The 17,968-nt window shown below is 40.5% G+C and overlaps 1 protein-coding gene across 3 annotated transcripts in view; it reads left to right on the plus strand.

Moving 5' to 3' along the window:
- Positions 1-17,968, plus strand: part of XRN1 (5'-3' exoribonuclease 1) — a 142,939-nt gene that overhangs the window by 3,849 nt on the left and 121,122 nt on the right. For all 3 annotated transcript variants that reach the window (XM_012508602.2, XM_030816710.1, XM_030816711.1), the window contains exons 2-3: positions 11,293-11,525; positions 16,943-17,040. In XM_012508602.2, coding sequence (XP_012364056.1) covers positions 11,293-11,525; positions 16,943-17,040 — 331 coding nt within the window. The remainder of the gene's footprint in view (positions 1-11,292; positions 11,526-16,942; positions 17,041-17,968) is intronic.

Genomic DNA, 17,968 nt, shown 5'->3' on the forward strand with positions numbered 1-17,968 from the left:
GCGATCCGCCCGCCTCGGTCTCCCAAAGTGCTGGGATTACAGGCATGAGCCCCCGTGCCCAGACTAGGTCTTATTCATTCTTTCAGTTTTTCTTTTATACCCATTAACCTTTCCCACCTCTCCCCTGACTCCCCCACTACCCTTCCCAGCCTATAGGAACCATCTTTCTATTCTCTTTGTCCATGAGTTCTATTGTTTTGATTTTTAGATTCCATAAATAAGTGAGAACATGCAGTGTTTGTCTTTCTGTGCTGTACTTTTTTTACTTGACATAATGATCTCCATTTCCACCCATGTGGAATTGGTTGCAGATGACAGGATCTCATTCCTTCTTGTGGCTGAATAATACTCCATTGTGTATATACCACATTTTCTTTATCCATTCATTTGTTGATGGACACTTAGGTTGCTTCCAAATCTTGGCTATTGTGAACAGTACAGCAACAAAGGAGTGCAGGTATCTCTGCAATACACTGATTTCCTCTCTTTGGGTTATATTAACACAGCAGTGGGGTTGCTGGGATCATATGGTAGCTCTATTTTTAGTTTTTTGTTTGTTTGTTTGTTTTTTTGCAGTTGCAAGATTTAATAGAGTGAAATAGAGTGAAAACAGAGCTCCCATACAAAAGGAGGGGACCCAAAGGGGGTTGCCCCTGCCAGCCCGAATGCCTGAGTTTATATCCCGATCTTTGTCCCTCCCACTGTGCTGTCAGGCAATAGATGATTGGCTATTTCTTTACCTCCTGTTTTTGCCTAATTAGCATTTTAATGAGCTCTCTGATTGATCGGGTGTGAGCTAAGTTGCAAGCCCTGTGTTTAAAGGTGGATGCGGTCACCTTCCCAGCTAGGCTTAGGGATTCTTAGTCGGCCTAGGAAATCCAGCTAGTCCTTTCTCTCAGTACCCCCTCTCAGCAGGAAAACCTAAGTGCTGTTGGGAGGTTGGCCGACGACTGCTCTAACTGCTTCCTGCTGAATTGGCGCGTAGTAGGGGTGGTGCAGTTGAGATTTCCTCTGGAGGGGTGCCTTTGATGTCATTAACATCAGAGCATGGGCTAACAGGCCGGTCCAGGGGTCTGTGGTAGATCTTAGTCATGGACTGTATCTGGGGCTCCATTTGAAGAACAATTTGTAGTTTTACAGCTTTGATTCTGGAGGAGACAAACTTAACAAGGAGGTTAAAGATACAGGGATTGGGCCAGGCTCGGTGGCTCACGCCTGTAATCCCAGCACTTTGGGAGGCTGAGGTGGGCGGATCATGAGGTCAGGAGATCGAGACCATCCTAGCTAACACGGTGAAACCCCGTCTCTACTAAAAATATAAAAAATTAGCCAGGCGTGGTGGTGGGCGCCTGTAGTCCCAGCTACTGAAGAGGCTGAGGCAGGAGAATGGCATGAACCCAGGAGGCAGAGCTTGCAGTGAGCTGAGATTGCGCCACTGCATTCCAGCCTGGGCGACAGAGTGAGACTCCATCTCAAAATAAAAAAATAAAAATAAAAATAAAAATAAAAAGATACAGGGATTGAAATGTATGGCCTGCAGTGCAGGGGATTATTTCTTTGGCACACTTTACAGGCCCCGACTCTCTGCTTGATAGTTTTGAAAAGGCCTGGTCCAGTAAATAATAATTTGGCCATCTGGTGGGTGCTATCAATGCCTAAGTGAAATGTTTGGTGAAGGGTTTTAAGTAATTTCCATTGGTTAGCTGCAGGCAAAAGTATTTTTCCTTCTTTGGTGGCTAGCCATCCTGAGGGGAGGAAACTATGTCCTCGTGAGGTTCCCCATTCTATTTCTTCTTCTGAGTACTGGGGCTTGGTTTCCTGGAGGGGATTACCCCATACTAGGGGTCCTTCTATAAGCATTTCTAATGGAGGGTCCTGCCTTGCGGCTCTTTTGGCTTCAATATCCTCTTGGCGGTTCCTGTCTATTTCCCTTTCCTTTCTGATGACCCCGGCAGTGTAAAACTGCCACCTCTTTAGGTTTCTGTACAGCCAATAATAATTTCTTAATGGCTTCCTGATGTTTGATAAGTGTTCTCTCCAGAGTTAGGAATTCCCTTTCTGTCCATATTGCTGCATGGGCATAGAGGACTAGGTAAGCATATTTAGAGTCTGTATATATATTTACCCTTTTTCCTTCTAATTCTAGTGCTCGAGTGAGGGCTGTTAGTTTTGCCAGCTGAGCACTAGTTCCTGGAATGAGGGGATTACTTTCAAGTATTCCATTATCACTGACCACTGCATACCCCGCTTTTCAAAGTCCTTTTTCTATGAAGGAACTTTCATCAGTATACAAATTGAGGTCAGGATCAGTCAAGGGAACCTCTGAAAGGTCCCCTTGAGTGGCTTAGGTTTGAGCAATTACTTGTTGACAGTTATGTTCTATCTTTTCTTCATTGTCTGGAAGAAATGTGGCTGGGTTAAGAGTTGCACAAGTGCACAGTCACAGCACTGGCCTTTCAAGTAATAGAGCCTGATATTTAAGTAAACAGTTGTCTGACAGCCACAAGTCTCCTTTAGCAGTGAGTATACCATTCACATAATGAGATGTCCACACAGTAAGATCTCTTCCCTGTATTATTTTAACTGCTTCAGATACTAAGACTGCAACTGCAGCCACTACCCATAAACAATGAAGTCAACCCTTTGCCACTACATCAATTTTCTTACTCAGGTATGCCACGGTTGCAAGCTCGTCCCTTAGACCTGTGTAAGGACTCCTAGAGCTATTCCTGTTTTTTTGTGATATATAAAGGAAAGTCTTGCCCCCTTGGCAAGCTTAACACGGGGCTTGGATTAGGGCCTTCTTTAGGGCCTGGAAAGCCACTTCTGCTTCAGGTGTCCATCTTACTAAATGGGTATTGGCTTTCTGAGTTTCCTTAATTAGTGTATATAAAGGTCTGGCTATTTTGCTGTACCTGGGAATCCATATTCGGCAGAAACCTGTTATGCCAAGGAACCCTCTTAGTTGCTTTATGGTTTGGGGATGGGGATAAGCCAGTATAGGCTGGATACATTCCTCACTGAGGGCCCTGGTGCCTTTGGATAATTTTAGCCCCAAGTATTTAATCTGCTGTGAGCAGAGCTGAGCCTTTGGTTTGGAAACCTTGTAGCCACAGGTGGTGAGGAAATTTAAGAGCGCTTGGGTGGCTCAGTGGCACAAGGTTTCTGAATGGGCGGCCAAAAGTAAATCATCCACGTACTGAAGGACAAGAGTGTCCAGGTATGAGAATTGGCTCAAGTCTTGGGCTAATGCCTAGCCAAATAGATGAGGCTATCCCTGAACCCTTGGGGTAAAACAGTCCAGGTGAGTTAAGACGTTGGGTTTGAAGGCTCTTCAAAGGCAAACAAGAATTGAGAGTCAGGATGTACAGGGATGCAGAAAAAGGCATCCTTAAGGTCCAGGACTGTAAACCACTCTGCTTCCTCTGGTATTTGGGAAAGCAGAGTATAAGGGTTACAGCCGGGTATAGAGGAACAACAGCCTCATTGATAATCCTGAGATCTTGCACTAACCTCCACAGTCCGTTGGGTTTCTGTACTCCTAAGTTTGGAGTACTGCAGGGGCTACTGCGTGCTTTTACTAGGCCTTGGGCTTTTGCGTCCTTAACAATCTTTTGGAGTCCTTGTTGGGCCTCAGGGCTAAGGGGGTGCTGCCTTTGGTAGGGAAAGGAGGTGGAATCCTTTAGTTTAACTTGAACAGGATGGGCATTCTTTGCTCATCCATGTTGTCCTTCTGTTGCCCAGACTTCAGTATTAATTCCTTCCCCAAGCAGGGGACAACAAACAGGTGTTTCTTCTCCTATGTTCAGGTGTGTATGGCCCCTACTTTTGCTAGAATGTCTCTCCCTAACAAGGGAGTGGGGCTTTCAGGCGTAATTAGAAAAGCATGTGAAAAGAGTAAAGTTCCCCAGGCACAACTTAGTGGCTGGGAGAAGTATCCAGTGACTGGCTGTCCTAGGACCCCTTGAATAGTGACAGATCTGGAGGACAGTTGTCCAGGACATGAGAGTAAGACTGAGAAGCCCGCGCCAGTGTCCAGGAGTCAGTTAATCTCCTGGCCCTCAATGGTCAAGCATACCCAGGGCTCTGTGAGGGTGATGGCATGAGAGTAAGACTGAGAAGGCCACGCCACTGTCCAGGAGTCAGTTAATCTCCTGGCCCTCAATGGTCAAGCATACCCAGGGCTCTGTGAGGGTGATGGCATGGGCTGGCGCTTGCCCTGGGCACCCTCAGTCCTGCTGCTGGATCATCTGGTTAGTGGCTTCTGACTCAGAGGACCTTCGTCTCTTGGGGTAGTGGGCCTTCCAGTGATTCCCTTGACATAAGGGACATGGACAAGGGGGTGGCTTATTTCTACTTGGACAATCTTTTTTTAAAGTGTCCTTGTAGACCAAACTGGAAGCAAGCCCTATTAGGCATTCAATTTGCCCAGCTTTTCCCTTTTCCAGAGCCTCCAAGGTCCACTTGCCTAAGGGCCATGACTAAAGCGGTAGCCTTTTTTTTAATCCCGTTTGTCCCGTTCCACCTGCTCCTCCTGATCTCTATTATAAAAAAACGAGGTTACCAAGTTCAGTAGAGTTTCTAAGTTTTGCTCTGGGCCTAAGGCGGACTTTTGAAGTTTTTTCCTAATGTCTGCAGCTGACTGATAAACTTATCGTTTAAGATTAGTTGGCCTTCAATGGAGTCAGGTGACAGGGAGGTATGCTTCCTTAATGCCTCTCTTAGTCTATCCAGAAAGGCAGTAGGATTTTCTTCCTTTCCCTGTGTTATAGTGGACATCATTGAATAATTCATAGGCTTCTTCCTAGTTTTTCTTAGTCCTTCTAGCACGCAAGTTAGCAAATGTCTGTGGCACCAATCTCCATGTTCTGATTCTGTGTCCCAGCGAGAGTCAACACTGGGAACTGCCTGCTGGCCTGTGGGGAATCGTTCTCTTTCCTCTGTTGTCATCCTATCATTGACCTAACTGAGATACCAGAGATTGCCAAACTCTCGGGCTGCAGTTATGGCGGCACTTCTCTCATTTGGGGTTAGTGTCTGATCTAGCAGCACCATTATATCTCTCCATGTCAGATGAAAGGATTGTCCTAACCCTTGTAAAACATTAATGTAGCCATCAGGGTTATCTGAGAATTTACCTAGGTCTATTTTAATTTGCTTTAAGTCTGAGACAGAAAAAGGTACATGCACTCTGGCTGGGCCGAATTCTCCTCCTCCAACTTCTTGGAGGGGGCATAATCAGGGAATATTGGCACTCTGGTTCATTGTTTACCCCTTTGTCTGTCTCCTTTGGACCGTTTGGGTTAAAGGGGGGCGGTCCTTGTTAGTTGGAGAAGGAGTCGGGGGGACGCTGAGATAGGGAGGTAGACTCTGAGGGCTTCCTGTAGGGCATAAACCACACTTTTTACATAATTGCGAGTTGTCTCTTAATGAAAAGAAAGTTTGCACATATGGCACTTCACTCCATTTGCCTTCCTTTCTACAGAAGAGGTCTAGCTGTAGGATGGTGTTATAATTTATACTTCCCTCACGAGGCCAGGTTTCTCCCCCTTGAAGAAGATATCATGGCAGGAGGTACTGCAGAAGAGTATAAGTCATTTCTTTCTTAGCGTCTGAGGGTCAGATTGGTCCCATTCTCCAGAATACATCTTAGGGGCACTTTTGCCTTGAGGGGGGTGAATGTTTCCCATCTGAAAAAAGAACATAGGGATGCCAGCAACCCTAGTAATTTTCCAATGAGCATTAGTCCTAGGGTGTCCTGTAAGGGCCTAATGCTTATTCTTTTACAGGGTGCGTGACCACCCATGGACCTCTGCTTATCGGGTTAGTTACGCTTACCGATGTAGCAGTCCTGCACCTGTTTTCCTGCCTCTCTTGACCACAAAGAAAAGGGTCTGAGCTGCTGGATTCTAGTGGTCTTTTACCAGCGTACCCAACATTGCCTTTGTGCTCAGGGGTGAGTTCCTTTCTAGGGTGCGTAACCACCCATGGACCTCTGCTTATCTGATTAGTTACGCTCACCAATGTAGCAGTCCTGCACCTGTTTTCCCGCCTTTCTTGACCGCAAAGAAAGGGGACTGGGCTGCTGGATTCTAGTTCCTTTTAGTTTTTTTGAGGAACCTTCAAACTGTTCTTCATAGTGGTTGTACTAATTTACATTCCTGCCAACAGTGTATGAGGGTTCCCTTTTCTCTACATCCTTGCTAGCATTTGTTGTAACCTGTCTTTTGGATAAAGGCCATTTTAACTAGGGTAAGATGATATCTCATTGTAGTTTTGATTTTTATTTCTCTGATGATCAGTGATGTTGAGCACCTTGTCATGTGTCTGTTTGCCATTTGTATATCCTTTTTTGAGAAATGTTTGTTCAGATCTTTTGCCCATTTTTGATTGGAGTATTAGATTTCGTCCTATAGAGTTGTTTGAGCTCGTTGTATATTCTGATTATTAATCCCTTGTCAGGTGAGTAGTTTGCAAATACATTTCTTCCATTCCGTGGGTTGTCGCTTCACTTTGCTGACTGTTTCCTATGCTGTGCAGAAGTTTTTTAACTTGATGTGATCCCATTTCTCCATTTTTGCTTTAGTTTCCTATGCTTGTGGGATATTATTTAAGACATTTTTGCCCAGACCAATGTCCTAGAGATTTTCCTCAATGTTTTCTTGTAGTAGCTCGTAAAGATATGTAGAAAGAGGAAAGAATATAGGATTGGTGGGGAAAACAGCAGCCAAATCATGCAGGATCTTTTATGCTGTTAAGGATTTGTAGTATCCTATGGGTTTAGGTAAGGAAGCAATGTGATCAGATTATGTTTTAGAAAAATAGCTAAACTGTGGTGAGAGAGAAAACTGGAAGCAAGCAGTTCTGTTGGGAAACTGAGGGGCATGGACCAGTGCGGGAGATCTGGGCATGGAGAAAAAGATGAGATTACCTAAGACAGTGGAAATGGATAAGATGGTAAGATTCTAGAAACATTTTGGATGTTAAATTAAAAAGAAAAATACCTCAGTGACTAGATGGATACGGGATTGGAGAAGGCAGAGAGTATAAAATAACCTTGAAATTTCTAACTTGCAAATGTAATAACTGAGAAGAGAAACTACATTATCAGTAATCTCTTTGTATGGGAGCAAAGTTCTACTGCATGTTCTCACTTTATTCAACACATCAGCCAATGATTAATTATTCTTTGTCTTTCTTACTAGTCTGAAACCTAAGAGAATTTTTCAAATATTTCTTTTCTAAAAGGAAAATTATAGTGGGATATTTTTTAGATTATAAAGGTAATAGATGCTCACTATTTTAAAAAAATTCAGATAATGCGGAAAGATATAAAAACTATTATATAGTCTAGAGAAAAGTAAAAAGCTTTCATCATCCATGGTTGACCCCAGTAACATCTTGTTTTTATATACTTCCTAACTTTTCTATGCAGATATATATGTAAATAAATATTTCCTATAAATAGGTTACTTTACCTGCTGTTTTATACCCTGCCTTTGTCACTTGATGATATAACGCATATTATTCCATGCCAAATATGAATCTATTTCATAATTTGTAATTGCTGTGTTGAATTCCATTGTATGGATGTACCATCATCAGTTTTCTATTTTTATCTTTTCTGTACAATACTGCCATGAATATTTTATACTTCATCTTTACAAGTTAATCATATCTGATTGTTTTTCAAGATAAGTTTTCAATAGTAGAAATCCTGGGTCAAAAATACATGTTTCAAATTTTAATTCATACTTTGTGATTAGTTATGCCAATTTACATTCTACTCCCAAACTATTGGGTATAAACCCTATTTCTGTTTTTCTAGCTCCATGACTTTTCTCTAAAGTTAGAATGCTAAATATTTATCTTTTAAGGTTGTTATAATTAATTCAGAGAATGAATATACATATTTAGCCCAATGTTTAATACCTAATAATTGCGTAATAAATGCCAGCCATTGCTTTTAATAACATGCAATATGTGCTTCCCCAAAGCCCTGTTAATACTGGGTAACATCAGTCTCTTTAATTTTTACTAATGTGGGAAAATGGTGTGTTATTTCAATTAGAAATTTTGAATGGCAAACATCTTTTCATGTGCTTATTAGACTTAGACTTTTTTGTGTATTCATTTCTGAATTGCTTTCCATTTTCTGTGATTACTTTGAAAATTTGCTTTTTTTTTTTTTTTTTTTTTTGAGATGGAGTCTCGCTCTGTCGCCCAGGCTGGAGTGTAGTGGCACAATCTCTGCTCACTGCAAGCTCCACCTCCCGGAGGGCATTCTCCCACCTCAGCCCACCACGCCTAGCTAATTTTTTGTATTTTTAGTAGAGATGGGGTTTCACCATTCAGGTCTCGATCTCCTGACCTTGTGATCCACCCACCTTGGCCCCCCAAAGTGCTGGGATTACAGGCGTGAGCCACCACTCCTGGCCTTTTTTTTTTTTTTTTGAGACAGTTTCACTCTGTTGCCAAGGTTGGAGTGCAGTGGCATGATCTCAGCACACTGGAACCTCCGCCTTCCAGGTGCAAGCTATTCTCATGCTTCAGCCTTCTAAGTAGCTGGGATTATAGGCATGCGCCACCACTCAGGCTAATTTTTGTATTTTTGGTAGAGACAGTTTCACTTTGTTGGCCGGGCTGATCTTGAACTCCTGACCTCAAGTGATCCACCTACCTTGGCCTCCCAAAGTGCTGGGATTACAGGTGTGAGCCACCGTGCCCAGTCAAAAATTTGCTCTTTTTCTTATATATGAGTATTTTTTATGTGTTATAGATGTTGACTTCTTTTATTTGATACAGAGTCTCGCTCAGTTGCCCAGGCTGGAGTGCAGTGGCTCAGTCTCCGCTCACTGCAAGCTCTGCCTCCTGGGTTCACGCCATTCTCCTGCCTCAGCCTCCTGAGTAGCTGAGACTACAGGTGCCCGCCACCACCCCCAGCTAATTTTTTTGTATTTTTTTTAGTAGAGATGGAGTTTCACCGTGTTAGCCAGGATGGTCGCGATCTCCTGACCTTGTGATCTTCCCTCCTTGGCCTCCCAAAATGCTGGGATTACAGGCGTGAGCCACCACGCCCAGCCAGAGATGTTGACTTCTAATTTGCAAACATTTCTCTACATTTTGTCATTTTTAATTGAATTATATATGGTACTTTTTAACCCTATATGTGTAAAACAATACATTTTTAGATAACTCTACCATTTATTCGCTTTATGATTTCTGGCTTTTCCTACCCTAAGAGTTTCAAGATATTTGTATGTAATTTTTTTGTTACATTTCTCACAGTAAAATTTTTAATCCTTCTGGAATTTCTTTTGTTTTAGGGTAAGATGGAGTTTTATTTTTTATGTACTAAATTTCCATTCAAATCATCTGTTTGATAACTTATCTAGGGCAAATTTCCTTTGATTCTTCTTTTTGTTTGTTTGTTTTATAGAGACAGGGTCTTACTCTGTCTCCCAGGCTGGAGTTTGGTGATGCAGTCACCACTCACTGCAGCCTTGAATCTATGGGTTCAAAGATTCTCTCACCTCAGCCTCTCAAGTAATAGAACAGACACATGCTGCCACACCCAGCTTACTCTTCTTTTTAATACTCTTCTTGGCTATTATTGCATATTTATTCTCCTAGGAAAACTTTGGAAAATCGTTCTGTAAAATGTAAAAAAAAAAAAAAAAAAAAAAGTGTAAAAAAAAAATTTTGATCAAGTCGTTGATGCTGAGGCCAGTCACAGTGGCTCACACCTGTAGTAATCCCATCACTTTGGGAGGCCTGGGCAGACAAATTGCTTGAGCTCTGGAATTCAAGACCAACCTGGGCAACATGTCTGGTATTTTTTCGTACAAAATATATGAAAATTAGCGTATGAAAAAGATACGAAATTAGCACGTGTGTTGGCATGTGTCAGTGGTCCCAGCTACACTGAAGGTTGAGGTGGGAGGATTGCTTGAGCCTGGGAGGTGGAGGCTGCAGTGAGCCGAGATCGCACCACTGCACTCCAGCCTGGGTGACAGATTGAGACCCTGTCTCAAAAAATAAAAATAAATAAAATACCCTTGTTGAAAAGTCACACTGAGATTTTGATTGAGGTTTTCAGATTTCTTGGAATAAATAGTAAATCTTGAGTGCACTTTAAAAATCTCATGGTTACAACTGTCATTTCAGTTGAGCCTGTTAGAACATTCCAGAATTTTTATGTTATGCTTGTACATACAATACTATATAAATAAGTATTTCATAAAAATATGTTTTGGTGGTGTTCATTGATTCAGAGACCAAAACTTTTCACTCCCAAAACTCAAAGGCATACCATTTTCTCAATAGCAGGAAAATATATTGTACTTGTATGTGTTGTAAAACTTGAATTACTGTTTCAGAAGTGATTTCTATTATGTTTATACAAGGGGAAAATTCAGAGTAATTTACTTTAATGAATATGTAAGGCAGACTCTATTCTAAGATTCTTTTATTACAGTACAAAATATAACTCTTTAGCTTCACCCATTTCAGTTCCATCTTAATGTATATTTGTTTCAGTAATGTTCCCCTTCCTCACAAACATTTACTTTTTTTCTTTTTAGTTAAAAAAATTGTTGTTCCTGATGGGACCAAGAGTTCCAACACAAACGTTTAAATAGAGGAAAAATAAATGAGAGAGCCATTAAGGTCTTCTTATAAAAGCAGATGCTTGTTAGTCAGAGCTTACAAATTATTAACCCACATATCATAAACAAGAAATCTGTTTTTCAGATTTCAGTTTCATAAATTTCTTGGCATAATCTAACATTTTAAAAATTAATATAACCAATCAGTGACTGTTTCAGTGAAACTAAGTATACAATTAGGCTTTACATCATATGTTAAACGTTTCAATAACCATGTACAAACAGCCTTTTGATGTAAATGGGCTTTTTGTTACCCATTATAGAGGAAATTGAGGTTTTGAGGAGTTAATGTCAAATGGTAGGAAGGAACGAAACTAATATTTTGAGTACCAAATGAACCAAGCACTTTATTTGGTGTTTTCTTGGAGCTTATTATTTTGAATAAGTAGATTATTTTCTGACAGTAAATTTGATCAAGTCATTGGTGCATTATATATAACCAGATTTGTCACCATATTACCAATTCTTTACTTTTCTTGTTCATCTGTGATTGTTTACTCAGTTTTTGTATAATAGAATACACGAATCCTGCTTTTTATAATTGAATAATCACTTTTCCCTGCTGCTTAAGATATCTGTAGTTGATTAAAATAAATGATCTCAAGCATTTTTCTTTGTTTTTCAGATTCCTGAATTTGACAACTTGTACCTGGATATGAATGGAATTATACATCAGTGCTCCCATCCTAATGATGATGATGTTCACTTTAGAATTTCAGATGATAAAATCTTTACTGATATTTTTCACTACCTGGAGGTGTTGTTTCGCATTATTAAACCCAGGAAAGTGTTCTTTATGGCTGTAGATGGTGTGGCTCCTCGAGCAAAAATGAACCAGCAGCGTGGGAGGCGTTTTAGGTAAAACATTTATGTTTTATTTTGGAATATTATTTAGCTTAGTAAAAATATATTATTTTAAAGATAATTGATTTAACACAATCTTCTGTTCATGTTTATTTTCTGTGTAAACTCCCCCAGAAATGGAAATATCTCAGTGTCATATTTTACCAGTCGAGTAATGAGTTAGGAACTCAGTGAGATGTCCTTTCTCAAAACATATGTTGGAGGTTCTTTTGTTCGTTTGTTTCTTTGTTTGTTGAGACAGAATCTCACTCTATCACCCAGGCTGGAGTGCAGTGGTACAATCTTAGCTCACTGTAATGTTTGCCTCCCCAGTTCAAGTGATTATCGGTGCCTCAGCCTCTTAAGTAGCTGGGATTACAGGCAAGCGCCACCAGACCCAGCTAATTTTATTTATATATATATATATATATGATTTTTTTTTTTTGAGACAGAGTTTTGCTCTTGTCGCCCAGGCTGGATTGCAATGGCGCGATCTCGGCTCATTGCAACCTCCGCCTCCCAGGCGCAAGTGATTCTCCTGCCTCAGTCTCCCAAGTAGCTGTGATTACAGGTGCCCGCCACCACGCCCAGCTAATTTTTGTATTTTTAGTAGAGACGGAGTTTCACCACGTTGGCCAGGCTGGTCTCAAACTCCTCACCTCAAGTGATCCATCCACCTCAGCCTCCCAAAGTGCTGGGATTACAGGTGTGAGCCACCATGCCCAGCAATTTTTAATATTTTTAATAGAGACAGGATGTCACTCTGTTGGCCAGGCTGGTCTCGAACTCCTGACCTCAAGTGATCTGCCTACCTTGGCCTCCCAAAGTGCTGGGATTACAGGTGTGAGCCACCACGTCTGGCCAGGTGTTGGTGTCACCTGGGGCTCTAAGAATACATCACTGTAGTTACAGTTCAGCAATCAGGAAGCTACTGCTGCTTCTGTTAGTTCCCAAGCTACAGTGCACTTGCTAGATCTGTACTGAAAAAAACTGATTCCCTGTTCCTTGCTTATAAAGTCACACTTTTGTTTTCTGTCACAAGTTTTTATACTTCTCATTGATAATTTGCAAATGATAGTACTGTAGTAGAGAAAAGCTCCAACAGTAGTCTGCCCTGGGATGGTAACTAGAAAGTGAACTAAGAGATTCTTCTAATGAGAACATTATTGACATTTAACTTAATTCAACAAACATGTATTGAATGCCCAGACTCTGGGTTAGATGCTGATTTTTGACTGAGCATAGGTCCAGATTGGGCAGAAAGGCAAGTGAGATCAGAATGCAATTGATGGACTGTGAGAAGTGAGCTAAGTTAGGAAATTCAGGGTATCATCAGCACCACTGTGTGACTTAGGTGGTAGGAGAAGTAAAAGGATGAGAAGAGGTTACACACATAGGATTTTAAAATTCATTCCTGGACATGTGGAATATTTCTATGTAACAGTGAAATCAGGCTGTGTCCCGGTTCGTGGATAACAGAAGTAAAGGTTAGAATTGAAGGCAAGAAATCCCTAGCAGAGAGTGTTTGTTGGGTCATTAGCATAATGAGTCCTTCAGTCATAATGGCAAGTAAAGGAGTGGAAAGACCATCTGCACATCCAATGTGGAAGTCATCAAAGAAGGTGGGACGGTGCCTTGAATAAGGCTGCTGGTGAGAGGAAGAGGATGGCAAAAAGTACTGATTTCAATATCAAAAGAAAAAAGATACTGAAATTTTTAGAAAGACTGTGAGATCTTTGAAGGCAAGGGCCATCTCTTAGTAATATTTAAATTCTCAAATACCACCCAAGACTTACTCTGTCAGAATCTCTAGTAGTTGAGAAATTCCTGGGAACTATTTTTTACCATACTCCCCTGGTATTTGTTAAAGTAGTTTTTGGGAGCCACTAGCCTAGAAAATCTAGTGTTGAGGGATTTTATAAACCTGCTACATCAGTCTGGGTTCAGTTGCAGGTGATAGAAAGCACTGTAGCTATTTCAGACAAAAAGAGGTGTAATTCAGGGAATTGGGTGCTTATAAAAATCATTGTAAAGCCAAAAGGGCGGGAATCTAGGTGAGCCGTAAGGGATAACTTCCCAAACAGCACCACAGAACTGACTCATCACTGGCAGAACTATTACCACATTCAGATAATGTGAGGAGTTCAGAGCCCCCTACCAAAATGGGTGGTTCCGGGAACTTACTCCTTTATCTGTGATCCAATAATTAAGAAGCTGTCACCTGGGGCTCTAAGACTACATCACTATATTACAATTCAGCAATTAGGAAGCTACAGCTGCATCTGTTCCAGAGGTACAGCACACCTGCTAGATCTGCACTGAAAAAAACTGATTCCCTGTTCCTTGCTTATCAGCACCTCCAAAGATACTGAATACTGGGATCTTCTTTACCATTGCTGAAATATACAGAGACACCAGAGCTCCAGTGCCTCCATTGTGATGCAGGCATCACCACACTTCCACTTTCCAAACCTTATATGGAGGCATCTAATTGGCAAAATCTGAGTCATATCAAGACACTTAGCTGCAGGGAAGCCTGAGAACTTTCTAACCTACCTGGTATCAGAAGGTAAACTAAAAGGAGAATGGAATGGAAGTTGAGGGCCAATGCATTATAACCACCACAAGCATTTATTAAATACTGTGCTGGTATCGAGCACTACATTTTTCCTAGAAATCCCCTAGTCAGTTTTCTGCCATTCTCTACAGTGATGACCTTCTCCATTCATAATTCCGTTTTACTTATCTCTAAATCTGCCTTCTATCTTTTATCCCCACCATGCCACTAAAATTTCCTGACAAGATTACGGCTAAATCCAGGCCAGGCGCGGTGGCTCGCGCCTGTAATCCCAGCACTTTGGGAGGCCGAGGCGGGTGGATCACAAGGTCAGGAGTTCAAGATCAGGCTAGCCAAGGTGGTGAAACCCCGTCTCTACTAAAAATACAAAAACAATTAGCCAGGGGTGGTGGTGGGTGCCTGTAATCCCAGCTACTTGGGAGGCTGAGGCAGAGAATTGCTTAAACCCGGGAGGTGGAGGATGCAGTGAGCCGAGATCGCACCACTGCACTCCAGCCTGGACGACAGAGTGAAACTCCATCTCAAAAAAAAAAAAAAAAAAAAAAGATTATGGCTAAATCCAAAGAATAGTTCTTTCTTCAACTTATTTCATTTATCCACAGCATTTAACAATGTTGACCATTCTTTCTTGAACTTCTCCCTTTTCTTGACCATCATGTAACCACATTCTCTCTTTGTACTTTCTTAGTCTCCTCCTTGTCTTCTTTTCTTCCTTTGCGTTTCTTAAATATTAATGTTTCTTAAGTTTCTGTCGTAGGCTCTGAGTGATTTCATCCAATGGCTTTGATTACTATATCTCTGCTGATGACTCCAAATTTATCTTTCTGGTGGATCGCTTTCTCCTAAGTTCCTATATATCCAAATGCCTACCGAATGTCTCCTTTTGGAAACCCCAGATATACTTCAGGGTTAACATATTTAGAACTGACCTCATCTTGCCCTTAAAACAGTCTGCCTTCTGTGTTTCCTATTACAATGAATGGCAACACCTGCCACTAGCTACCTAATCCAAAAGTCCAAGAGTTATTTGGACTTCTCGCTCTTCCTCATTCCTCACATCCAGTCCTCTTTATCCAGTCTCAAATTTGTCACATCTGTCTACTTCTTTTCATCTTTAATGCTACTGTCTCAGCCTAGACTACCATTATCTTAATCTAGATTACTTCAATAGTCTTACCTTGTTCCTGTCAAACATTTTCTTTATTGCATCCAGATTAAACATTATGGCTGTTTAATTTTCTACCTCCCCACTAGAGTGTAATCTCTGAGAACAGAAATAATTTTTTTTTTTTTTTTTTTTTTGGAGAGTCTTGCTCTGTCTCGCGCAGGCTGGAGTGCAGTGATGTGATCTCGTCTCACTACGGCCTCTGCCTCCTGTGTTCAAGCGATTCTCCTGTCTCAGCCTCCCGAGTAGCTGGGACTACAGGCCGTACCACCACACCCGGCTAATTCTTTTTGTATTTTTAATAGAGATGGGGTTTCGCCATGTTGGCCAGGGTGGTCTCAAACTCCTGACCTTAGGTGATTCACCTGCCTCGGCCTCCCAAAGTGCTGGGTTTACAGGTGTGAGCCACCGCACCTGGCCAAGAATAATTTCTCTTTTGTTACATCCCAAGACCTTGTGACATAACAACATTGAATAATCGTTTGGTCAGCCAAAGAAGGAAGGGAAGAAAAGAGGAAAGAAGACATTGCAGATAATACAAATGAGTTGATATCCTCAGAGTTTTTGTTATGTTAAAGAGGTTGGTGAGAGAGAAATTAAACTTGAAGAAGAGTTTGTTCATCACAGAAATAGAATTCTGTGGGGCACAGTAGATGAAGCTGGTAGCAAGGCTGTAGAAACTATACTCAAAGCAGAGCTTCCTAACTTGTATGTCATGTGGCATGCTGGTACGCTGCAGAGGGGTGGCAGTAGAAGTCAGACAGGTAGTAGGACACCCATATTCAAATCCAAGTTTGCCTGACTGTAAAACTCAGGTTCTTTTTAGTAAATTCTGTTGCCTCAAAAATGTGATGATTCGACAGTTGATTTCATTAATGTCATTAGGCTTTCATTTTAAATGTTTTTAGGAAACACAAAGATAGATATTTCAATTTTATAATTGTATTTTTATATAATCTTAGGGATAATGTTAATGATCTTAAATGTATACATTAAATGATGATTAAAATCATTAAATGTCATTATCATTACATGTAGTATATATAATGAACATTTAAAGCTATACTTTTGATCTTATTTTTGGAATGAATTTGCCATATATTTGTGACAAGAATTATTTTATGTTTTTAACATTCTGTTAAAATGTCCTACTTCTGTATTCCTAATCCGAAAAATTCAATTTTTTTTTTTTTAAATGAGACAGAGACTCACTCTGTCACACAACCTGGAGTGCAGTGGGTACCATCATCACTCATTGCAATCTTGAGCTCCTGGGCTCAAGGGATCCTTTTGCCTCAGCCTCCCAACTAGCTGAGACTATAGGCACATGCCCCTGTACCTGGCTAATAATTTTTTTTATTTTTGTAGAGATGGGATCTTGCTTTGTTGCCCAAGCTGGTCTTGAACTCCTGGACTCAATTGTTCTTCCCACCTTGGCCTCCCAAAATATTGGGATTACAGGCATGAGCCACTGCGCCTGGCCTGAAAAATTCAATTCTTTAAATAAACAAAACAGACAAGTCTGAGGCTCATTGTTGTCAATCATAATCATTTCAAAACTTGTATGTTTTGAACGTTAAAACTGGTGAATTACTATTTTAGTTATAAAGGCACCTACATAGCAGTTTATGTAAAGATCTTCACTTTTTTTCAGAAAACTTAAGGTACTTTTTTCCCTTAACCTTTAAGGTCAGCAAAGGAGGCAGAAGACAAAATTAAAAAGGCAATAGAGAAGGGAGAAACTCTTCCTACAGAGGCCAGATTTGATTCCAACTGTATCACACCAGGTAAATTCACTGAGAGAAAAATTATGACAGAATTGAAATATAATTGAAAACTTGGTTTTTAAATGTATTTTATTTTCTATGCTCTATTTATTTTGGCCTTAGAGTTCCATTTACTGTATTTTCCCACTTATGTTTGCTCATGAGATGGTTTGGTCACCTTGGTCATAAATACTCCTACAAAAACTGTAGGGATTTTCAGATGTAGATAAATTAGAGCAGATATGGACAGGAATCTCCCAGGTGTACAGAATTGCAGACCTTGAAGAAACTTATGTTTATATATCTTTCTGTCCTACTCCTGCCATTTATTTATGTTAAAACAGACTCAGTGAGGTTGTAGCTTATCAAGTTGATGTAGCTAGATTGTGGTAGTGAGAGTACGAAACTGATTCTCCTAGTCCAGGGCACTTACTACTCTGCTTCTCAAAATTAGTTAAGATTTTTATGACTTTAAGGAAAATGAATTTATCAGTATTATGTTTAATTTTGTATGCATCCGCATACTCTATACTTCTACAACCTTTGTCTAACATCATTATAATTCTTTACTTTGAATGAAAATCTTAAAATCTAACTTTCTCATCAGTTCTTTACTAACAGTGGTAATTTTGCCGTTTCTTTAAGTGCATTGGTCACAGGTTACTCAGTTTAACAACCAGTTTTATCCTGATTGTGGTTTTAGACTGTATTGCTTTTGACTGTTGACCATCTGAGCCTTTCCCAAAATGTAATCATTGTAGACTCAGGCTCCAAATTAATAATAATTTTTCAGAATAATAATTTCAGTAGTAATATTATTGTTATTGACAATCTGATTTAAGCTGCAAGCCTTAAAAAAAAAAACAACTTCAGAATTCAGCAGAAGAAATAGAAGGTTGAGGTTCATTAGAGAGTTCAAACTCTGCCCTTATATGAAAATTCCTGAAGT

The sequence above is a fragment of the Nomascus leucogenys genome, chromosome 8 (genome assembly GCF_006542625.1).
Source record: "Nomascus leucogenys isolate Asia chromosome 8, Asia_NLE_v1, whole genome shotgun sequence".
In the NCBI taxonomy this organism is placed as follows: domain Eukaryota; kingdom Metazoa; phylum Chordata; class Mammalia; order Primates; family Hylobatidae; genus Nomascus; species Nomascus leucogenys.